Source organism: Phasianus colchicus, chromosome Z, assembly GCF_987193195.1.
Source record: "Phasianus colchicus chromosome Z, bPhaCol1.hap1.1, whole genome shotgun sequence".
In the NCBI taxonomy this organism is placed as follows: domain Eukaryota; kingdom Metazoa; phylum Chordata; class Aves; order Galliformes; family Phasianidae; genus Phasianus; species Phasianus colchicus.
In genome coordinates this window covers 33092186-33117889 of record NC_143476.1, presented here as the reverse complement: position 1 = coordinate 33117889, position 25704 = coordinate 33092186, and the positions used below count along the sequence as shown (strand labels likewise).

The window sequence follows — 25704 nt, the reverse complement described above, 5'->3', positions numbered from 1 at the left end:
GAATACCGATAACAAAAATCATAAAACCATGACACTAATAAAAAAAACTTTATATTGTTATTCAGAAGACCTAACAGAAGTATTACTGTTTTGAAGCTCTTATATTGTGGACAGAACACTTGCTAGTAGAGCTGAGATATTTTTTTTAAATTTTTTTAACCTCTTTTGAAAGCTCTGTATTGTAGGGCACGATGTCACATTACTGTGTTGAATCTCATGTCTTGGCATTCAAGGCAGATTATAGAACCAAAGCTGAACTTGTGCCCATCTGTGGAAAATGTTGAAATCGATGTTCACTATGGGTTGATGCCTCTTTGCTTCAGCTTTACCTCTGATTGCTCAACCTAATCTGACTCAAAAGACATTTGTTTTCAAGGCATGATTACTTTATCTGAATAAGGAGCTGCAAAATTGAAGTTTTAAGTGCACTGAAAGTTCACTGAAAATGTCTTCTGAATTATTTTTATGTGGGAGCCATACAAAGCACAATGAGTTATAATGTTTAAATTAATAAATTGAAGTAGTGTGAGCTTTCTGTTTTCATGGAGATCAATGTTTCTTATTCTAGCTGAAAAATAGAAAATGGGAAGAAAAACATAATAAAACTTCTGTTAGGTGAATACAGAGTAAAGGAGGAATTTTCTTCAAAGAGAATGCCTTAGGAAAGTGTTTAGCAAGCTAAAGCAATTTAGAGTCCAGGACTATTTTTTAGTACTAATTTGACAGGAACGTGAAATTAAAATAATCCATCTCTTTGAAAAGTCTTGAGTGTAGAAGTGGGAGGAGAGTAGCCTTCTTATTTATACCTGCTTTTTAAACCCCACTCAAGTGGTTACATCTGGTGCAACTTGTGTTTCCAGGTTACTGGCTTAATTTTTAAAAACTCTTCAGAAGTCTCTCTCAAATACAAAAGTGTAGGTGTCCTTTCCTAGCTGTTGCTACTTTTTTTTTTCCATTTATCCTATATGCAGATTTGTTACTCTTGCCAGTAGATCAGATATAGATTCAATAGCACTGAATTTGTTTTACTTAAAGTAATAAGTAAAACCATCCAGTGAAGTCCATTGCTCAGTGGTACTAAGCCAAGCATTTACAGAAATATGTCAGACTGAGTGAGATTATAATAAAAGTACAGAAAGAGACTAAAGAACAGAAAACAAAGGAAGTCTGTAGGAGATATTTGTTTTCTGTGTTGAATATCTTGATAATTCTTGATCCCAGAGAAGGCAGTGTTTTGGAAAACAGATGATATCTCAACCAGTCTACCATGTTATCCAAACATACATCAAAAAGACACATGTATCTGAGTACTTTTGGATAGGCAAACAGCAATTAAAACAAGCTTTTTTTTTTTTTTTTTTTTTTTCTCCCCCTTTCTTTTTCCTTCAGCTTCACTTTTCTTGAATGGATAATACTAAGTTACTACAAAATAGGGATGGCAAAATAGGTTTGGCTTCATGCCACCCCTGGCTATAGTAGGACTTTTGAAAGCCAGGCAGACATGCTGCCGTATAGAAGTCATGAAATATTTGTTTAAGTTTCATCTCCCAAAGGCAACAGAAGTAGAGAACCTGGTCTGAATCTCTCAGGCATGCCTGCTGGCTCTCTGTCCCATCTGGTCTTATTCTTTGATCCTTGCTCAGTTCTGTATGTGCTGTTCAGTGATTTTTTAACAAAGTACTTAGTACTCAGTGAAAAAAGATTTCAATTGTGAGATACCATTTTATTTTCTTATGTCTTGGTAACATCCAGTCAGTGTACGCTGCTGTATCTATAGAAATCTCAGATTTTTTTTCACACATGGATTTGGGAAGGTTGAAATTTGATGGTGAACAAATCGAACTGTTAAGGCTGGGAAGAGCTCCCGGAGAGATGTGAGTAGGAAAGGTTTGTCCTTTTTCAGAATCTATTAAGTTATTCTTTTTTTTTGCTAGTACATACTGGTATAATTTCCCTCTTGAATATTTATTTTAAAATATTAAGGACTTTTTTTTTTTTTTTTTTTTTTCCTCCCGTTTTTTAACCTTTTGGTGTAAACTGTCTCCTAATATAGGTGCTTACAAGTAAGATTGGCAAGTCTGGAAGCCTGGAGCTGGTGGTGTGTTATGCTCCAGACTTCAAGGAGATGAAAGACACCAGGGTGGGCTTTGTCTCCAGGCTACAGTTGAGATCAAAGCTTGTTAGTAAGATTCCTACTATAAAGGTTGTTGACTATCTGCTTCCTTCTGTTTCTCTTCATTTTTCAGCTGGTGACTGTAGTAAATAAGTCTGACAAGTGTTGTTCCTTATCATAAATTCCAGATCTTCTGTGGCAAATCCTGTGTATCCTATTGGCCCACGGAGTCTGACAAACTAAAGAACTGAAAGAACTGCTTTTTTTTTTTTTTTAAACAATTACACAAAAAATATGTGCATGTTTCCAATACTTTTGTGGCAGGCACAGAACAGTGGGAAAGAAGGAGTGCAAATGCTAACCACGTGAGCCTTACTTCTGCAGCTAAGTCCTTGAGGACCAACGACTGATTATAAAGTCATTCAGTTGCTTCTTTATATCCAGTGCCATTTTTTTATTTTTTGTCTTCAAGAGAGAAAACAGAATTGTGAACCTTGTGTAACAAGGGAACAACTTCTCAATCAAGGGAACAGCTAGATACATTTTAGGTTACATATAAGAACCTGTTAGCTCTTGGTTCATTAGAATTAGAGCTCTTCAAAATTTTTTATTTTCTTTGGTCTTCAAATGTATGTTTGATATTCAGCTGAAGATTTATTATTAAACATTTCTTTATCGTCAAACAAATATTGCAGCCCAGAGAATGGGAGGCTCATTGCGGGAGGTAATAGGAAGGAAGGATGCTGTGTTCTTATCTTCATACTTTTTTAGCCAGACATTTTCTGGAAAGAAAAAAGAGTAAGTCCTTATCTGATCTACTGTCCACCTAATATTAATGGAGTCATCTTTGAAGTTCATGTCAGATAATTTAATGCTTTTTCTCTTGAAGATTGGAGTTGATGGAATTTTAAATTAACATGAGAGAAAACAAACTTGTATGCAATGAATCTCAGAAATATTCATAAATATAAGCACTCTCTAATTGTCGTCTGCTTGGCAATGTGTTAATAGCTGGTTTTAATCTTTAAAATACATTGAGATATTTTTGACTATCTTAAATCTCAATCCATTTATAAATACACCTGTTGTCACGTGAATAGTACCTGTTCTGTTACTAGGTTAACTATGCATGTTCTTCTAATTTTATTTTCAATTCAGATTTTTTGTGGTCCAGCCAATGGCAGAATTACAGACTTTACTGACAGCTTGGTGTTTATACTAGTTTTCCATTCTGAAGTCACTGTAGATAGTATCCTATTATTCTCAACAAGAAAGCACTTAAGCTAATTGCTCCATTGGCAAGCTATAGAAGCTCTTTCTGATCTGTAAGTAGACTTCCATGCATAACTGCTAAAGTTTGAAACACCTGCAGCTAAAGCAATTTGGAGAAAAGCCATTAGTCTTCATGGACAAAAAATAGTGCTGAAGTTCAAAACATCATCAATGATGCTGTGTTGGAGCTGTCTAAAAGATTTGGCTTTTAGTCTATGCCCAGTGCTATCCAAAACAACATATAAAATTCTTTGTAAACCAATTTTAAAAGTGTCTTGTTTATTCAGAAGCAACTGTGTACACTGTTTGTTCAGGGAGTAGGCTCCAGTCAATTGCAAACCAGCCAACAGCTGATTTCTCCTTAGAAAGAAACATTGCCTAATATAGATCATTAGAAGCCAAAAACTAAAGGGACAAAGTCCTAAAGATAAACAGCTCAATCCTCAACTGTTCAACAGCCTCAATAAAACCTCTGATTTACAAATTTAGGGTGCAGCTCCACTGTTCCCACCTGCAAGTTTGTCTCAGATGCTTGGCTCTGACTTGGTGAGGTGTTGATATGTAGTGTATGACCTGCTGTGCCCTTAAGGAGAAAAATACTGGCTTTCTTATAGTCCTAATCAATCAGTTTCTCTGCAGCTTTTCTTTATAAGCAGTCAAGGGAGGAAAGAGGTATTGATTGCTCTCATTTTATGAAGACAGTAAATGGAAGGCACCTAAGTTACTAAACCTTCAAAGGCCCTCCAAGGTACTTACTTCTCCATTCTAATTGACTGCTAGATGCTTTTTAGACTTGTACAATGAGGGTCTGAGTTCAGTAATTTAAATTGATGGATAGCTATAATAATAGTCTGTTTTTTTCAATGATTTTTTTTAGAAAGCCCAGTAGCAACTGGCTTTCTGCTAAACAGGAATAGTATGAAAATTCAGGTGACCACTTCAACTGTTTTGATCACTAATATGATTCCTGCCTGTGTTGCTAACTTTTCTTCAAGAAATACCGAAGTAGAACTAGTTCTTAGAGTTTCATTGCTCCCTCATTCTTCCTTATATTTCTGACTGTCTTTCATGTACACTCATTAGAGGTGTTTGTAAAATATGAAAAACAGTAGCATCATATCCAAGCCTGTGTGACTAGTTTTCTGGAAACTCAAGTCCCACACTGGCATGTATTTCTCAGACTCCTTTGTCAACTCATCCACTGTATTATGACCAGGTGCTTGACCCAGTGAACTTAAAAGAGCTGTGATTTGTTTTGTTGTGTGCTTATTCTTCACCTGTTGGTGTAGCACTAACACATCTGTTGAGACAGTAGTTAAAACAAAGGAATACTTCAGCATTCCTTTAAAAAAAAATCTCTAGTAATATTTCTAATGGGATTGCTTTTGAATGTATAAAGGTAAATTCTGAGACAAACACATGTGGGATGTTGCCCAGAATTTGCATGTGTGGTGGTTATAAATATGAATTATCATAATGAATAACTGGTCTTCTGAAGCATATCTAGATAACAGCTTGAAAATATTATAGTTTTAAATGTAGGCTGTAGAAATAATTTAGGGTTTGGTGATGATAATGTCAGTAATAATGGAAAACTTCATCTGTTTCATCTTTGATCCTATGGTTGTTTGTATGCATGTGACATCTGTGGAAATGGTAGAACAAGTGTAGATTTACAAAGCTTCTTCATTCCTTGAGAAATAGCACTCATTGGCAGCCAACCTCAAATATTTACAAGGTAGGTTTTTCTTTGTAGGTTTTTTTGTGTGTGTGTCTGTGTTTGTGTCTCTGTGTGTGTATTAATTTGTGGATAGGCAGCAGGATAATCTGCTTCAGCAAGTCTGCTCTTCATGTATTCCTCAGACTTAGACAGCACACAGTGTTCTTCCACCTAAGGATGCCTTGAGGCAGAAGCTCCATCCACTGCATGATTCCTCTTAACAAAGAAGTGCTTGATCTCTGAAGAGTCACCTATTCTTGACATTACTGAAGGCTGACGGGTGGTGAGAGAATAGAGGGGGAAAAACAGGTGAATTGAAATGTGTTAGTTATGAAAGGGGTGTTTTAATTTACTAACATTCTTTAAAAGAGATGTATCACTCCATATTTCAAAGTGCTGAACAAAGTGACTTGTGAATCCTGTAAACATGTAGCTAACTTCAGAGATTCAAGTAGGATTTCTCACTTCTTCCTGCTGAAATATTTATTTCAGTAATACAGTGCTGCAAGCTTGTTATTGAGTTTTGCCTTTAGAATGGAAGAGATACATGCTCTTACCTTACAGTGAATGAATAAGAAAAAGCTTTGATTTCCTGTTTTTCTTTTTTCTTTTTTCCCCCTACGAGTGGGAATTCTTTGTTGCTAGAGCACTAGATAAACCTGTGCTACTATTTATTTATTTATTTATTGCTGTTTGTTGTTTATCAGTTTACTCAACTGTACAAAAAATTGTGGAGGAGTTGTGTTGGGATATTTCGGGAAGATTTTTGTTAAAGTGAGGTAAGGTATTTTTGTTTGCAATGATGTTTCTATATCCTTCCAATATATAATTGGAAGGATTGGAAAAGCTTGCTTCTTTTGGAGAGGATTATGTAGTAGCCAAGATATATACAACCAAGAGATTCTTCAGCTTTTGCTTTTGACAGTCAAGTGGCTAGAGATGATAAGCAAAACTAAGGACACACTAGAGATCACATGCAAGACTCTACTTTGCAGGACAGCTTCTAAGCATTTAAATTGGATATAAGAAAAAAGTTCTCTTTAATGATAAGAGTAGGGAGGTACTGGCAGAGGATGCTGAGAGAGGTGGGGATGCCTCTGCCATGGAGACATGAAAAGCCAGATTGGACACGTCTCTTAGCACCTAATGTAGTAGTAGGTATCCCTGTTCATTTCAGATGAGATGAACTAGATGGCCTATAAAGGTCCTTTGCAACTCAATTTTATAATTCTGTAACATAGATAGTACTCATCTCAGAAAGTCGGTGGGCACAATGGGGGAGATAAAAGCTGGGATGAAAGGGGTACTGTTTTTGTTTTATCTTACAGATTATCTTGCACACAGAAGGACCTTAAGAGATCATTGGGTCCCATCCCCCAAGCTGACTTGTGAAGTTTTTCCAAGATGCACAGCAAAATGTGGAAAAGCTTGTCAACCCTATCTTTCATTTTGTTATGAAATACTGAACATTCTTCCTGCCAGATCTCTTCATTTTTTATTTAAGTACTGTTTTACCACAGGTAGACAAATCATATGAAAGCTTTCTCATTTCTGCTGATGTGCTCATCACTTACTCTGGAAACAGACCTCTTAAGAATGATACAAAAATCTTTATTTTCTGCTGTTGCGCATTGCTTACACTTAATACTAGCATGTAAAGATGAATGTACAGAATGTACAGTATTATGAGTTCATGCAATTTTCATCTCAGGCTTTGGGGACCTTGTTAGTGTATCTTGCAAAATAATAAATAAATTATTTTTAGTGTGCAGTTCTTTGCATTGCTTTTTATCAGTGAGGACTGATGCTTCATCCTCTTTATCATCACACAAATAGAAGACCAGCTCTTTACTTTCTGTTATAAACAGCCTACGTTAAAAAGAAAGCCTCTTGTGGAGGTTGTTTTCAGTGAATGCAGCTCTGCTTTGTGATGAGAATCAAATGCAACAAAGAAAAATTCCCTGTTAAACTATATATATTTGCATTATTGAGTCCTGAGCTGTCTCTTTGGGTTGCATGCAACTGTTTTACAGCCTTTAATTAAAAAGGAACAATTAAAGCCTTTTTACTAGTCTTTTGGAGAATGACTTATCAAAATATTTTGTAAAAGACTCTGTAATGTTCCAGAACAAGCTAAAAGAGGAAGGTAGTCCAGCAGGCAAAGGAAAATGTATATCTATATTCTTAAACATACTATACACATTATTTGTGCTTCGTGCCATGTACTTTTATTGACCCATTGGTCAGGCCATTGGTGCTCTACAAATCTTTAAAAGGACTTCAGTTCCATATATAGTAATTTACAAGGCCTTATTCCTCTAAATATTTCATTTGCTGTTACTGTTTACTGTTGCATAGGCATACTTTAGAGTTGTAGAAATGACCACCATTAATTGGTGATAGAAATAAAATATTCTTGTGGAGGACTTAAGCTAATTTTTCAATATGATTTTTACATTACACTTTAGTCTCCGGTACTCCTTCAGTGAATAGAAACTCGGAGTATGGCATCTGTTATAGTATAAACAGTGGTAGTCTATGGATATAAATAATAGCTGTCTCTTATACTGTTGTTAAATAGAGTTTATGCCTTGTTATATGTTGATGATTTATCTCCTCCTCCTACCATGGGTTTTGAATCATAAGCTCTTTCCAAAAACATTCTAAGCAGCATTAACCTTAAGTTTTAAGCTGAAATAAAGTTAGCTCTTTGCTAGTTTGTGATGGAAAATGTTATGTATAATCAGGAATGCTAGAAGTACCTAGTGACTTGTTCCAGCCATAGTTCAGTCTGGCACTCACAGCAGACTCTTTATGTGATGTTCCTTTTATTGTTTAGAAATGCAATTTGTTAGTCTAAGTTGATCAGTATTGTGGTTTAATTGGCCATCCGAAGTAGTTAATTTATGTTATTGACAATGCGGTTCTTGTTTAGCTGTTAATACAGCCTTGTGCTTGAAACACAAGTCTTATATTCATGTATTTTGCTGCTTTTGTCCAGACAGTGCCTGGAATTCAAGGGAAAGGCATTTTTTAAGCATAGTTGTGTAAAGATCAGACAGTGTGGGCAACTGCAGTTAAAACTTCTCCTGAATTCACTTCTTGGGAAGCCAGTGATATCTAGATCTATCTCTCAATATACGTAAGCAAAGAGCTCACTACTGCTCCTTCTTGAGGAACAAGGTTCCTTTGGAACCTGAACTGGTGCTGATCATGGAATCACAGAATTGCCGAGGTTGGAAAAGATTTCCAAAGATCATCCAGTCCAAGTGTCCACCTATCACCAATATTTCCCACTAAACCATGTTCTTCAGTACAAGACCTGTATTTCTCGAGCACCTCCAGGGATGGTGACTCCATCGCTTCCCTGAGCGGCCATTGCAGTGTCTGACTACTTTCAAAGAAGTTTTTCCTAATGTCCAATGTGTCGTCTTTGGTGCAACTTGAGGCCATTCCCTCTAGTCATTTTGCTCATTACGTGGGAGTAGAGACTAACCCCTTCTCTCCACAGCCTCCCTTCAGATACTTGTTGAGAATAATAAGGCCTCCCCCGTGCCTCCTCTTCTCCAGTCTGAACAATCCCATCTCCCTCAACCACTCCCCACAAGGTCTGTGCTCCAGGCCCCTCACCAGTTTTGTTGACCTTCCCTGGTCGTACTCTAGGGCTTCAATGTCTTTCATGTAGTGAGGGGCCCAAAACTGAACACAGTACTTGAGGTGTGGCCTCGCCAAAGCAGAGTACAGAGGGACGATGGCCACCTTGCTCCTGCTGGCAACACCATTCCTGATGCAAGCCAGGATACCATTGGCCTTCTTGCCCACCTGGGCACACTACTGGCTCATGTTCAGCCGAGCATCAACTTACTCTCCCAGGTTGGTTTCTTCCTGGTTACCTAGTGCTACATTATGGATGGAAACCTAGATAGAATTGTTTGTAGTTGCCACCCACCCAAGTTTGTTCTATTCAGTGCATATAGTCCCTTTTCTCATTCGCTACTTTCTTCCTTAAAATCAAAAAGGTCCCAAACCATGGAGCACCACAAAACAAACTGTTCAAATGTTCAAGTACTAGACAGTATGAGGTTTTATCAATGAAAATACTGTATACCAACATTAACTTCAGAATTGACTGCTTCTTCATTATTCCGTGGGGCAGATTATAAAAAGTTGTTATAAAGGTTTTGAATACAGTGACAGTCATTACTGTCAGGCTAGGCTACTTATAAAAATATATGGCATAATATTCATAAGATCTTTTGTCAGCTGCAGATTGATAAGTTGCTCTGGTGTTGTGGGGGGAGGGGAGAGAGAGGGCGGAAACACTGTAACATCGTAAGTTTAGTTCTCTTTAGTATTCATTTTTAAAATTAATTTCTTTGATTCTCAGTGGCAATCAGTGCTGTAAATGTGTTGCAGTGGAGCTTCGTAGCGTTGTCTCAAGCAACAGTATTCCAACTGAGTATTAATTATTTTCAATCATATTCCATGTGTTGTATGTTGGATGATAGTGAACAATGAAGTTAAAATAGAGGGGGAAATGATCAAATAGTCCCTAAATAAGAAACTAAGCCTCAGGAAGCAGAGGAATGCAAAGTTAGTATAGTAATTTTGCCCAGCTTCCTGACACTTAATTTCTTATTTAGGGACTATTCAAATATATTTGATTGTTGACACTTTTACTTAAACCTTAATTGTTTTAATCCAGTTTTCTGTTTGAAAACATCAGTAGTTCTCTGAAAAACTGTATTTGTGGAGGAAAGCTAAGTGTACTAAATGTACCTTTCCCCCCTCCCCACCCAATCTACATAATATTGCTAAGTATCTCAGAAAATATGCCATTGATTGTAATAAGTTTCTGTTGTGTCCGTAACAGGTGACTGGAAAATGGAGAAAACTTTGATCAGAATTCATCCAGTTTCTGATCCAGAAGCAGAGTATTTTCTACAAGTATCATGGGAAAAAGATATAAGCAGTGGCTTTGGTATAATACTTACCGATGGTGAATATGCATGGACTGGGACAGGTAATAATGAAAAGAAAACTGTTTAAAATTATACTGTTCTTTTTTACTATTGTTAAATACCTTCTAGTCTGTGATCCACAACTTGCATCAAAAAGATTTTATAATTATCATCTCACTGAGGAAGAAGATTAGATTTATGGTCTTCTGGGACATGCTCAGATATATGTGATATCTGGAAAATGTATATGTCAAAACTGATACTAATCTATTAGCATATAGGTATGCTATGTTTTGTTCATGCTTACTAATACAATTCCTTGCAGTGATATTGCGTCATCATGTGTATGTCTTCAGATTCTTGAATAAACGTGTAATACAGTTAACATTTGCAAACTGTAGTTCATGAAGCATTTATTTACAAATATTTTCTTGATAGGTTTGTTAAGATATTAACAGTTAGAGGTTACTGTGCTTGGTACTCAACTGCATTTTTGAGAATGTTAAAATACCAGAATTTTATTCCCGGTGGTAAATTAAAAAGAAAAAAAACAAAAACAAAAAAACACTGCCTGTGGCATTTTTTCCCACCGAGAAATGTGAACAAAAGGGTGGATTTCTTAGTATGTGTATGTTTCCTTCGTTCATGTCTAGCGAAAGAAGAAAGGATTTGTGTGTTTCTTTAGACATGTGTTGGATACTTGGTCCAAGTGTTTCAGAGGAAGGAAAGAATGATGTGTTTTACACAGCAAAACACAGGCAAAAACATTTTTCTGACTCTTTTTTTCTAAATTATGAAAGCATTTATCTGAGTTGTTTCTTCTTTTCCTCTGTGTTCCGGACCTTGTTTGTCCTTGGTACTTTCATAACCCAAACTTTCAAATAGGCCTGTTGTTTTTTAGTGTTTAATCTATTACCTTGTGTATTACAAGAAGCTTTGTCATTCCTTAGCTTTCTCTTAAATGTAACTTTTATCTTTTTTTTCTTTTCAAACCTAGGAAGTGAGTCTAATTTAAAATATATGTATGTATGCACTAAATCTTCCTCTTCACAATTCTTATAACATTTTAAATATTCTATTGATTAAGAGTCCCTACATAGGCTAAATGCATATATTCAAATATTGGCTCCTGTAGTTTAGTATAAAAGTTTTTTTTTTTAATTTTACAGTCAAATATTCAAATTCTTTATTTTCACAATAATAGCAAAGGTGTTAACATTGATAAATGAGGATTCCAGTACTTTTGTTTAAAAGCTTTTTTTATGCTGTTACAGTAAGGAAAGTAGTTAACATTAAAATAAGCAGCTTAAGATTCACACACACACACAAAAGTTGCTTCTTAAGCCTATACTTTCTTAGTAAAGCCTAGAGTAACTTTAGCAGGGAGAGTATAGAAAAAAGTATGTATACACAGTTCTTGTTTCAGTAACTTCCTGCATCTGGCAGAACTGCTGGATAGTAACTTCCCAAAAGAGAAGACCAGTGAAAGCAAGATGATTTTATACTGTTAGATGATGGGGGTAAAAGGAACAGTTTAGATGAGCATTGGGTACTCATTCAAAGGAGAATGCCTTTCTTCCTTTTCTCAGAATCAGATCAATTTCTTAGGAATTCATGTGAGATTCATAGTCCTTTTAGTAATTTTAATTGAGAATTGAAATTCTTGTGCACAAGGCTTTCCTGCTTCATCTGTCTGTCTTCATGCACTCGCTGTTGCTTTGGATCACCTTTTCTTAGTTATTACGTCATTCTTGAAACTGCCTAGGTACCAGATTCAAAATGTGGGAGAACAGAAAGCAGTGGTCAGAAAATTCTTGCTGTGGGAAATCCCTTTTGGGTTTTTCATGTTGTGGATTATTTTGCTTGGCAAGACCTACCAGGAAATGAATGAGAGTTGCTGATGGATTTGTCTTTTATGGTTTCAGTATATTCAGAATGATGATGTCTTATTTAGAAAACAAAACACTGTAAAATCTTCAGGGGAGGAGAAGTACACTAGTATAGATTGTGTTATGTTCACTTGGCATTAAGTTAAAGAACTGCAGTGAGAAGCATTCATAAATCTGACGTTTCTCTAAAAATTGTTGTGTTTTTTTTTTTAATCTGACAGTTTTAAAAGATAAGGGAATACACTGCAAGAGCACAGCAATAGGAAAAAAAATCCTAGTGCTCTTTACAGTGTGTTAGTATGTCTGGGTTTTTTTGAGCTTGCTTGATCAGTGTTGTAGGCCCCATTCTTCACTGGCTTGTAGGCTCGTTTATTTGTACCTATCAGTAATTTTACTCTGTTGTTTTCTACATTAACATTAAAAGTGCTGCTTTTAGATTTAAACAGAAAATGCAGCAGACATTTATTAAAATCTGAACTCTTCCTAATGACATCTGGTTTATGCTTAAAATATTTTATTTAATCTTAGAAAATGCTTTTACTACTTCATCTATAGAGACTTGCGAGTTGTGGCTTAGTTTGAGCATGACTGACTTGGCTAAGAATCAGGTAGGGCAGAATTGGTAGCGTGTATAGTGGCTAGTGTGAGTTTACAGCTCTCGCTGCAGTGCTGTGTATGATGGCACAAAGTCTTGTTCTGAAGATCATGCCTGTCAGTCTTAATGTGTGAGGATTAATACTCAACTAACCTTGACTTCATGCTGGCTTGTTTGTAGGTCTTTCCATATTTGTGGTGCTGCATGCTATTTTCTCACTTGTTCATGTCACCTGTATGCCACCTGCAGATGTATCTGGTTGTTATGCAGCATTGCAGCTAAACGTTTATGTACTGTGACTTTTCACACAAAGTCCAATTTGTAGGACAAATAACAGCTGGCAGTATATGTGGCCTTCTATCTTAGTTTTTCTGATGCATTAGGAAGGGGCTGGACATATTAGAAATAAAGATGAGATGTCCTTACAGTGGTGGGAAAAAAAATCTGTTTATTTCCTTCTGTCTTTCCCTCTTCCTCCTGCCTTTCTTTCTTGTTACCTTGCATAACAGTATTTAAGCCCTAGGTTAGAAGAACGTGAGCTTACAGCCCTCTTCATTCTGCTTGAATTTTTATTATTTTATTGTGGAAACAAATTTGGAAAGTGTGATGATAAACTAAGTAAAACCATGTTCTTAAAACATTGATAATATGATTTCAATCTGTACCTTATTATGTGTCTCAGTACTTCCAGTGCCGTAAAGTTCACCAGTATTAACTGTTATATATAATTTTCTATTACATTTGCTGTAACAGAGAGCAAAATACAATCTTTATTTCAGGAAGGACAGATTTTGAGTTTACAAATCTGTAGGGTTTTGCATGTTATAACCGTCTGTCTCCTGGCCAATTTTTCCCCACCCTCCTCATTTTGAAAAATTGTTTTTACCCCATTAGCTCTAATATAAATAGTACAACTTGAAACGTAGGGATAGAAGCATCTTCTCCCATCTAGAAATGCTGATAATGAGGAGTGATTTATTTCTAGTCTTCTCATGCCTATTCTGCAGCACTCCTGTATAAAAAATCGCTACATTTAGGTCTTTATGTTAAGCTAATTTGAATGTGACAGCTTTACAATTTTCTCTTTCCAAATGGGGTGAGAATACTCAACCAGTTAAAGTATCCAGGGAAGTTTGTGACAAAATTCAGACTGACACATGTGGCTTTTCATATCTGAGTGTGACAGAGACTGACTTGATTATATTTGTTGAGTCCCAATCAATTATTTATTTTTCTTAAAAACTTAAAAGCTCTGAGGCAGCTCAGTTCCTATGCATCCTTTTTGCTTTCTAGCTTCTACAGATTTGAATTTGCCTAAGGAAAAAATGCCTGGTGCTAGCTAGTGGATAGCTAATTTGATTCTGACACTAATGTATCATTTTGACTGAGTACATCTCCAGGCTCAGATTTTCCACAGGTGGGAATACTTTGTCCTTGTGTCAACAATTTATTTGCTTGTGGTTGTAACATTAGCATGCTGTCTTTTGCCATCTGCATCTCCTTTTTCACCTGGCTATTGTCATTTGTCTTACAAGGTAACAAACAGGTGCCTTAATTACTGACCTGCCTTATCAGATTTTAGAGTCATACAATAATTAGGTTTTTTGTGTGTGCACAAGTAATCAATGTATTTGTGAATAGTAACCTTTGTAACTATTAATCCTGTATCATAATGTGATATTTTGTTAAAAGGAAAAGAAAACAAAGAAAAACCCACAATACAACCCTCCCATTCCTTCTTTCACCCCTGAAATAGCAATTTAAAAAACAACAACAACAATAAAACCCTTCACACACACACACAAAAAAAAAAAAAAAAAAAAAAAGTTAAATCTAAGATAAGGAAACTGCTCAATTTCCATATTTTATGATGTTTACATGGAGCTAAAGAAAGAACTGGCTGGATATGTAAAAGTTGAGAATGGCTTTTGCTTGCAGTGGTTATTGAGCTTTGAAGCTCAGGATTCTGAGAACAGAGTAAAAAAAAGGGTTCATGACCCTAGATTACAGAAAAGCAAACTGTGACCTGTTCCAATATCTCTTAAAAGGAATTCCACTTACTACAGATTTGGAGAAGAGAGAGATTTTTGATATTTTTGAGGATCACCTCTTCCAAGCTCAACAATGATTTATTTCAATGGAAAATGAAATGAAGCAAAGGTGTCAGGAGCCCTGAATGCATGAGAAAGGAACACCTTCCTAAACCCGACATAAAAAGCAAATTCACAGGATGTGGCTGTAGGAGCAGATGACTAGAGACAGCTATAAAGACAGTGTCTTAGCATACAGGGATAGGGTTAGCAGTCAGAACCCACCTGGAGTAGCGTGTGACAAGAGATGTGAAAGGCGACTAAGGCTTCTTCTGATTTATCTGCAGCACAAAAAAAAAAAAAAAAAAGAGAGAAAAGGCTGCTTTGGAATGGGACAGGGAAACTGGTGACAAAAAGTATGGAAAAAAATGATGAATACTCACCATTATAGGAGGATTGGATTGAAGAATATCTTAAGAAATTGGACTTGTACAAATCTTTGGGGCCTGATGGGCAGAGACAGTATGTACTGAGGGATCTGGCCCAAGTCATTATGAGGCCAGTCTTGATATCTTCACAGGATGCTGTAGATGAAGGAAGACTTGTTAGGTCTAAAAGAAACATCTCTTCTGCCTTCTGGAATTCTGATAAGCTGGATCTGGACAACTAGAAGCTAACTAGCCAGAGGGTGTTAGAACAATAATCCAAGAATCCATTTCCAATAATATTAAGGATGAGAAGATAAGTAGTGTAGGCATGGACTTACAGATGGAAAATCATGCCTTATCCACTTGACAGCTTTCTCTGGTGTAATAGTTAGCTTATTGAATGAATAGAAGGATGGGAATGTTGTTCACATTGAGTTTAGCTGGCAAGGCATTTAGTGCTGTATCCTATAACATCCCCGTGGTGAATTGCAAACTGAGTAAGTGAACAGGTGAATGTAGAAATGGATTGAGTTCATCCAGTTCAAACAGTTTTTGAAGGGTTGTGATCAGTGGCATGGAGTCTAACTAGAGGCTTTGTATCTCAGGAGTTGATAAAAAATCCCATACTGTTAACTACTTTATTAATCACTTGGATGATGATATGCTGCATCCTTAGCAAATTTTCAGATGATGTAAAAATAGCAGGAGAGTTTGAGGTACCAGAATATTCGTGTTTCCATTCATAGTGGCTTGGATGGGCTGGGGAATTGGGCTGACAAAAACTTCAAGAAATTCAGCAAAAGGAAATGTGAAGTGGAAATGCGAATACACCTCTGGAGGAGGAATAAGCCCTTAGTCTGCACTGATGCCTGCACTGTGTTGTCTGGCTGGTTGTAGGTACTTTGTCAAAGTGTTGAATATGGTCCAGCCTTGTGGCAAATAATATCAGAAGTCTCCTGGGCTGCTTTAAGAGGAGCAAGGAGTAGATCATCCTTCACTGGGCAGATGTGGTACTGTGTATAGTTCTGGGCTTCCCAGCAGCAGATATGAACTTCATGAATATACTGGAGTCAAGTAGTAGTTGCTGAAGATGATTGAAGGACTGGATCTTCCACCTTTCAAGGAGAAAGTGGAAGAGCTGGGACTGTGGAGCCTGGAGGAAAAAAAGGCTTAGGGAGATTGTATTAATGTGTGTTAGCACTGATGGGAAATAGTAAAGAAGACAGAGTAAAGCTCTTAGTAGTATCCACTGACAGAACATGAAATAATGTGCACAGTTTAAAATACAATGAATTATTATTATTTTAACAGTAGGAATGACCAAACACCAGAACAGCTTGCACAGAGAGTTAGTCCTTGGAGATACTTAGAATGCAGTTGGACATAGTCCTGAGCAACCTCTGGAACTGACCATTCTTTGAGCAGGGGGATTGGACTAGACAATCTCTCAGAAATACTGAACTATGTGAGGATGTGGCTTACCAGCTAATAGTTATACATTTACCCCCCTGCTGTATGTTTAGATGATGGATAGATTTGATAAGTGCTGCCTTCTTTGCAGTATGAGATTAACTACTGTGCCTAGATGAAAATAGAAGAAAAATGAGGCAATTTAAACAAGCTCATTTTGGCTTGAAATGCTGGTCTATTTCCATCAGTAGAACTTCAATATATGTGCAGGTTTATGTCTTAAAATGAAATTATATTCAGATGCATTTGTACAAAGAAGAAATATTGCTACAGGCCATTTTTTTAAAGTCACTTGTAGTTTTGTTAAGGATGTGTTTTTGCTTTGTTTTGTTTTGTTTTGTTTTTTTTTTTCAGGCTGTCACAAACTAATCTCCTTTTTCATATTTTTTTCTCTTAAATACTGGACAAATGCTAGAGAAGTCTAAGAATCAACTAAGATAAATGACATTCTAGAGCAGTCTTCCTCAGAAGATTGGTCAGAAGTGTAGGGAACACTGCATGAATCAAGTAAAGAATTGAAAATAATGGACTATCCATTTAAGCACGCACTACATTATAGAAATACTGCCATAACTTAGAGTCTTTGCTTACATCTGCTAAAGAAGAATTCATTGAATTCATTTTTCTAATTAACATATGATCTCTAGAAGTATTATGGAAGCAGTTTTAAGAATGAATTATAAAGGAAGGAAAAACACTGAGGTCTCAGATGGTAAAATAATGACATTCTTTTTTTTTCCTGGTTAGGGAAGGAAAGACTTGGTGAGTTGCTTTTCAGTTTGAGGGTTAACTGAAAGAAGATATAAGAAGAAATAAATATGTTAGCAGATGGGAAAGGCCCATCATTGTTCTTAAGGATTGCACGTTGGCTTGTTTTGCTCTGAATGCAACTGTTCTTTATCTTCAAAGGAGGGGAATAAAATTTTCGTAGTACATTTGATCTAATACAAAGTGGGGAAACATCTCCCATTTAGTGGGTCATGTATTTAAACAGTACAACATGGATTCTCATGCATATTCATTTGTAAACTGACAGTTTACTTTTTTGTAAGATTACAAGTAATGAGTTTGGAAGAAGTAAAGTAAAAATACGCAAGGTGACAGTTGTCTGTCTACTGCCTGGGGTTAACACATTCAAAGAAAAATAATAGAACATATGAGTGTTTGTCTTTAGGGATATATAAATATACGTATTTGTTCACATATGAATATTACTTTCTCTTTTTTTTTTCTTGGTGATAGTGTCTGAAGCTGAAATTTCTAGGGAGGCTGCTGACATGGAAATGAACAGAGAAAAATATGTTGAAGAATTGAAGAAAGCGCTGATATTTGGAGAAGAATCAGCTGGCAAATACAACTTCACCGTTTCAGTGGATGAAGAAAATGCACAGTGTCATTTCTCCTATGAAAGAAATCTGAAAGATGGCTCTGTAAGTATGATTAAATGTTTAAATTTGACTCTTAATTATGAGAAGAATCTTGTTGGTATGTTTCTGTATTTTAATTTATTTAAAATCAAATACAATTATTATACTTATTTCAGATTGAATAAACATGTTGACCTCAACTTTGGTTTAAATTAGAAAAGAACTTGTAGTTTCCTGTCAAAACCTATCAAATAGAACTATTTCTTTGATACGTCTATCCTAAATGTAAAAAATAAGAGTATTACTTCTCTAATTTAAATTTATTGTGTGTGTTCCATACATTGCAATTTTGTTTTTAACTCCTAGCTTCCCTCCCTCTTCAAATTCAGGCCTCTAGTGCTTTTCTACTTCTTGTTTCTTTTTTCCCTTTTCCTTTATACTTGTCTAAAAAAAAAAAAAAGGAAAAAAAAAAAAAAACCATCCAAGTTTACTTTCAAATGAGAAAATGTATTTTTAAAATACATTTTTTCTATTACTTTAAATATTTTGAAAACTAACAATAAAAGGTTTCCCTTTTAGAACCACATTAAATTGTGACTTCGCTTTTTGGCTGCAAAGGAAAGGATTCTTAAAGCAAGAAACAAAGTAGTATTGTCTGTAACTGCAGATTCCATTGGCTGTTTCAGATTATGATTTGGTGTTGAAACTTTTCTTGGGAAGCTAATCTAAGGAAATCCTGCTTGCTCCTACCCTTCTTTCTCTGAAATTAAAAGCAGTCCAGTTGCTAAGTGTTGTAACTGTGTCATCAGTGCTGTGATAATTGTTGAGATTACTGACTTCTCAACCACATCAGTGAAATCATTTGACTGTTAGGACAAATAGCTCTTCGGACTGGACTGTGGGCCTAATCACATTCAGGGCACAGTTCTTCTGTCAGTTTATTGGTGTAATTATGGGGAAGAAAATTATGGGCAAAGAGCAGAAACAAGATTGCAGATAAAGAAGAGCAGCAGTATCTTTGGGCAGGTATTTCATTCCTGCAGAAAAAAAAAATCCATAATGGAGTAATTCCCAGAAGGAAATTATCTAAGGATTTTCCCATCTGTTTTTTGTTTGGTTTTTAATAGAAAAGATTTCTGCTTCAGAGTATTGAGGCATACCTTGCTCTTCCTTCGACTAATTTTGTCATGTATCAACTTTTAAGAAATTAACATAAAACAAAGAAACCAACCCTACAGGAGCTACCTTATCTGGAATAAAACAAAGAAACCAGCCCTAACAGAGCTACCTTATCTGGAATACTTCTGTTGTAGATCAAAGTATTCTTTTCTCTAAATTGGAAGGAAATTAAGAATGTATCATGGAGTTGAGTTACAAACCTGAAATGGGAATACATGTATATTTCATGTATGTTGTGTCTTTTAGGTGAGATGAGGGTAAGTTTCCTGTAAAGTGAAGGCCATTCGCTAACTTGCAGCAACTCACTTAAGTGCTTCAGAAGCCAAGCTCAGATTCTTAACTATACTTTAGTAAGTGGAGAAGGAGAGATTCAGTGGCATGAAGTTAGGCCTCTTAAAAGTGCTTCATTATAGCCTAGACTTTTTCCTCACACAGTTTAGGAAATTTCGAGCTTTTGATTAAGGTGCCCAAAAATTAGGTGATACAAGTCTTTCAAGCTGTATTATCACTTCTTCTGTGTATTTACACAAGACCTTATGGGCTCTGTATCACTTTCTTAACACTTCTTGTACACACACCAATCTTATTGCTGTTCACAAAAGCTCTAGGCTTAAGTATGTATACTACATACTGTATTGCAGCAGTATTACAAGGCTAGGACCAAAATTTTACTTAGAAAGTAAGACCAGTAATTTTAGCAATCTTGTTTTTCTTGTCTGTGTCACACGTAATATATTCTAAATACCAGACAGATGAAATACATACTATATTTTATTAAGGGAAAATATCTTCATATATATGGGCCACCTAATATGTTTCCATCAATTAAGGCTTATGAGAAACTTAATTCACATGAAAACATCTTTATGTCAGTTTGGGAAAATAATCTGGCCAAAGTAATTGAAAATAAAGTGTTCTGATTGCGGTATGTGCTTTTGAGCTTGGGCATCAAAACAGTAGTTTGTGTTTCTTGGGTGACGACACACCTTTTTTTCCTATGTATTATACTAATGCTACCAATTAAATTGCCAGAGTCTCTGTCAGAAATATAAATAATTTTCATGTATACAATAGAATATGTTTCAAACAATTTCTGAAGTCTCTGGGAAAGTATTCATGGTGTATATCTTTTGGCATCACATAAGGAAATAATCTTCTTGAGCTCTGTACGTCCTGAGGGCTGAAATTCACTTAAATGTTTTTTTGCTACTAAGAAAACCTGGAGAGACTTCCTGCAACTTAAACACAGAATTTTAGTCATGTTTGTTTCTTACCAGCAGTTATTTTTCTAAACAAATGTATATCTATAACTTGTTTAGTCAGTATGAGTATATTCTTTTTCCTATTCCAGCAAATGGGTTTATACGTACAAACTAAAATCTTCCTAGCGTTCAGAAGAGCAGTTTTCTTCTTTAGTGGGGGATGGTGTAGCTGTTGATTGAAATGCACAACTAGCAAAAGAAATGCAGTACTTTTTCAGTCAAGCAGAAAGATTTGTTAGTCTTTGTATTCTTACATAAAAACTTAATCATGAGGGAAAAGGAAGCAATTATTTCCAATTTTGACAGCACTGCACATCATACTTTAAGTTCTCTACTTCTCTCTTACCTCATATTATCAACCTCCATTGTGAGAAAGGTCTATTGAATTATCAGAAATAATTAGAAGATCAGTATTCTTAAGTCAGTATAGTAATAGATATATCACAAAGGGAGAAATTCTGGGAAAGTATGCATAAAAACATAGTTGATTGGATCTTGGAATACTGAACTTTTTTTTTTCTTTTAGTCTTAATGAATATACTTAGCACTTTTTATTAAAAAAATAATTAAAAAAAAAACAAAACTGAAAAGTAGTGATATAATTTGTGAACTAGAAAAAGGGTATCAGCTTGTGCAATTAATATTGCTAATTATTTTTACCTACTGAATATACAGATGCTTGTTTTTGTACACTGGGAAAATCCACATGCCTTTTGTTAGATGCACCTGAATACTTGTATACACAAAATTTATCTTAGTTATTTTTCATGAAACTTACCAACAGCATGATATTGGTTATGTACAGTAACTTATGCCTACCTTCACCAGTAATTTCCAATGCAGTGCTTTGTCACAGTACTCCATCCAGTGTTGATAAACCTCTAATTCCTATCAAAAATTAAGTATGAATTTCCTTTGGGGAAAAAAAAAATCATTTACTTTTTCCATTCTAAATATATCATAGGTTCAGTTGAGTTATGGCCTGGTGCCTTACATTGAAATGGTACATCCGTGGTAACTACAACAGATAGAAAGAGCACGATAAAACTATTTGTTAGAGGAAATTCTGAGCTAGAACAAAACATTATTTTTTGACATAGTCACCAGCATTAGCTATGCATTTTTGCTGGCAATGAACAAGAGACCGTATGCCACTCTCATAAAAAATCTGCACCAGTGGAAGTGACCTACTGGTCACCACTGCTGAAACACGCCACCCACTGCCTCACTGTGCCACTGTACTCACATCCATTCTTTGGTCTCCATAAATGTTCAGCAAGTGTTGATGAATGTCAACAGGTATGGGTGTTTTTTTTTTGTTTTTGTTTTTTTTTTTTTTGCATAGAGAAATTCAGTGACACACTTTTATGTCATCTGCACTTCTTTGTCAGACAGCATTCTGTCATATTGCCCCTCTGCTGCCATCTGTCATATGGCAACAACTTGTAACAGGATAGAGTTGGGAAGGTTCAGCCTCTACTTTCGTACCAACATCTGCCTCTGATGTAGTGAGCCAATGTAATAAAACAGGAGGCATTACTTTCAGAGCATCCCTTGTATATATCCCTCAGTATACAAATAATAGCTGGCTGAATCTGTAACATGTATAACCCAATTGCAATGGGCATGTTAAAAGCAGCTTAAATAATTTATGGTGAAGGCCAAGGAGACACGCAACAGTTTAGGAAGTATATGAAAGCACGTTGTATGGCGTAAACCTTTGCAGTTTGTAAGACAAGTCACATCTTTTTCTGTTTCCTTGTTAAGAAAACACATATTTAGATAAAGGAATAATCTGAAATAAATATTTTAATGCATTTATTGTTCACAGTAGCTAAAAATAACATGGTGTTTGCTATTTTTTGTTACTTCAGTTGGCAAAAAGTGTCTGAGAAAGCAGCAAATAGCAATAAAATAGAACTGTCTTTTTACATACAATAACCATGTGGTAAAGGCATATTGCTATAGCTTTGTATACCATCTTTGTATATTTATTGTTCCCTGTTTTCTCTTTGTGGGTATCTGCGTATGTGGAATATATTTCATATACAGTTAGCTTCCTGTGTATAGTACTACAAACACTCAAAATCTGTCATAAAAACAAAAGTTTTCATCTGGCAGGTGGTAAATCTTCTGTGGTTTATTAGTTCAATTGGAACTTAGTGTTTAAAGCATAAAGGCTAAAAAAGCTTTTCAAAAGTGGTGTGGAACAGAAATTTAATGGTTGGTTGATATAAAGTTAGTTATGCCAACAATATTCCTTGATTTTTATCCTGATGATCTCCTTCTTCACTTTGGTAGTTACATTTAAATATATGGTGTGTGTGTGTATACATATATATATAAACACACACAGGAGTGTTTAAATCTGCACTACCCTGTTCTTCTGTTGTTGTCTTATTTGTTCTTACTTGTGTTTGCAGATCTGTTTTCCAATCTTCTGATAATGCTATCTGTTGATGACCTTCGCCTAGTGACTGGTAATACTCACTTGATGATAAAATGTGCTAGCTACTGAAATTTACTTCCCATAAGTGCAGTAAACTGTCATTCTGAAATTACTTCTAACACTTTTGGTAGCAGTTTGGGAAGTATCTACCAAACTCAAATAAAAGTGCCAAAGCTACATTGGGTGGTCTACAGGAGTGCAAAGAAGAATAATGAAGTGACGTTAAGTGAAGGAAAAATGTAGGCATACTATTAGGAAATACTTTCTAATGTTGAAATTTGTTTAACTGTTGAAGCATTGGCCAGAGGAAGTGGTAGCAGCCCCACTGCGTCAGGCATGTAAAGCTGGATTGGTCAAAGAAATGGAAAATGCACTGTAAGAAATTATGCTGTATTGGCAGTATCATGTATTAGATGACCTAATAGGTATTTTCCACCCCTAAAACCTATGAGTCTCTGCTTGCTTGACCAGGCTATAATACATATGAACTCTGCCAGCCTGTGATGTGATGAACTTCTTTACTGTAGAAGTAATATTTACATCATGTCCATGCCATAACATGTACATGTGCTTGAAGGTTGAAGACCAAGAGGACAGAGAACATAGTTTCTGCAAGTTGCCTCATGAAGACAGGTATATCATCCTCCTTCAAGTGCCACAGTTTGTTCAAAGCTTAATGTGCCTTCTGTTGTCTGGATGGAAAGTTTGACACTGGTATGACTGATTCTCCACTATAACAATAAAGGTTGGCAGTTTAAATGTTTCACTGAGGAAAACTTACAAACAAGCCCATAAGGATTGTTTTGGCTTTTCTTTCCCAGCTGATATAGAAGAATAATTATTCTTTATTTGTTTATGGAAGTAAATAAGTTCAGAGTTGACTACAGATTACTTCTCCCTCTGTAATGCTGGATCCATAAGGATGGAATTACCGTTATTATGCAAACCCCTGTTTTGCAAACCATGGAGACATGCAGCAGTTTAGGGGGAATAAGAAGGCAAGCTGTGTCCAGATGTAAAATTCTTGTGACCATTTTTTTTACTCTTCCAGTCAGCATAAGTATCGAGGACTCATAGACAGCATCTGCAGTGTCATTCTGCTGCTTATGATCCAACTCACCTGTTGTTTTGTTGATGAACAGGTAGGGTCCTCCTGTGAACTGATTTTCATCATCAAAACTAGATAATTTCAATCACTCCACTATCTTTCTGGTTGAGTGAAACCAAAACTACGTTATCAAATCCTCATAAAGGTGTTATATATTTTGCATTTTTATATATTAAGCATTGTGAAGATTTGCATCATAAGTGGATCTACTTAGGTCATGATTTTTTTGTTTTGAATGGATGGAAAACTTCCAGACGTCATAAAGAATTTCTATCTGATTGAGAGGAAAGATCTATATAGTATATTTATTAGTGTTATATTAAAAGCGTCAGAGTAAGAATCACAATTTAACATAAAGAAAATCCATAAGGATTTTAGCATGTTCATGCTTAGCTTTTTTGAAAAAGTGGTAAAAGAACAGGAGTTGTAGGAATACTACTTCTAGCTGCATCTCAGCCTAGTGTAACTGAGTCTAAAATGTTGCAAATTTAAAACTTCTAATTTGTTCTGTTCTGTGATTTATCTTCCTTATGACAGGTGGCTTTGCCGGAGGGCATTCAACACTGTCCTTAGGAACTGTTTTTAGGGTGGTGAGGGCAAAGCAGACTGTTAAGAGTCATATTAAAATAACAATGGATTTGGTATACAGTGGGGCTTGTGTGTCGAGCCAGCTGCAGCGCGAAATGGGCCACACACACAGAGATCTCAGTAAGGGGCCATTGAGGCTCAGCCAGCTAAACTGCTGCCACCTAAACAAACACCATCACAGAGTCAGTGATTTAGAGCTTGATCTAAGTAGGTGACCACTTGGAAGTAAATCTTTCCAAGTGCTTTAGCGAGTCACTCCACATATAATAAATAATGGAAATCCGGCAAGATTCTTTTGTACTGGCATTTAAATTGATTAAATGGCCTTTGATAAACAATTATTTGAGTACTAGCAGTCTTCTTTCTTACAGTAATGCAACAGGCTCTGTTGTTTTTTTCTTGCCTTTTAAGTAAACTTGTAAACAGGGAGGATGTTGGCTCCACTTTAGATACAATACTGTTCGTAATGAGCTGATGGAAAAGATGCAGTTATTAGTCTCTTCAGTTTCCTATGGCAACTTTTCTATGGTCAGTTCCATGAGTTCATTACGAGTCTGCTACAATTTAAAAATACTCAGAGAAGTGCAGAGTAACCAAAATTTAATGTATACTGTATGAGGAAAGTAGAATGGCAGAGCTCCTCATGCTGTCCAAACCGTCCTGATTCGAGGTTTAAATAGTCACTTTGCTCCAAACCACCAAGGATATGTTGTTTGGATAACAAAGGTCACTGAGAGTTCAGATTTGTTTCTCAAGCAAGTCGCCTAACTGCTCTATTAAAATGGAGAAAGGAAAGCCATTGGGAGAGGCAAAATGATTAAAAAGTAGCTCAGTGTAAGGGCAGTGGTTCTTCTCTATCACTTACATCTATGTACTTGAGGATTTAAGAGCATACACTTGAATTAGTTTTGCAGAAGCTGAGTTTAGGAATAGTATGTTTATATGCTGTACAAAACAAAACAGGGGTGTAGCTATTACATAATCTCGGGCTTGAGTGCTACATGATTATCCTCATCTCACCTGATGTGTAACTTTAAGAACTCTTCAGATATTGTAAGATACATTTTAAATCTAATTTAAATTAGATCACTTTCCATAACCTTTAGACTAAAAAAGAATACAAAGAAAAAAAAAACAAAAAACCCAGGATTTTCTCCATCCCCACTAATACACATACTATATTTGGCAGAAGTTCTAGAGAACTAGGCTATAGTATTCCTTGGTTAACTACAATTTTAACATTTTTTTTTGGTTTTGGGAAGTCTGGAGGAGA

General features: G+C 35.8%; 1 protein-coding gene across 4 annotated transcripts in view; it reads left to right on the top strand.

Moving 5' to 3' along the window:
* The window catches only part of XRCC4 (X-ray repair cross complementing 4), a 174110-nt gene that overhangs the window by 6357 nt on the left and 142049 nt on the right, over window positions 1-25704 (top strand). For all 4 annotated transcript variants that reach the window (XM_090130891.1, XM_090130894.1, XM_090130893.1 and 1 more), the window contains exons 2-3: window positions 9979-10128; window positions 17721-17908. In XM_090130891.1, coding sequence (XP_089987017.1) covers window positions 9979-10128; window positions 17721-17908 — 338 coding nt within the window. The remainder of the gene's footprint in view (window positions 1-9978; window positions 10129-17720; window positions 17909-25704) is intronic.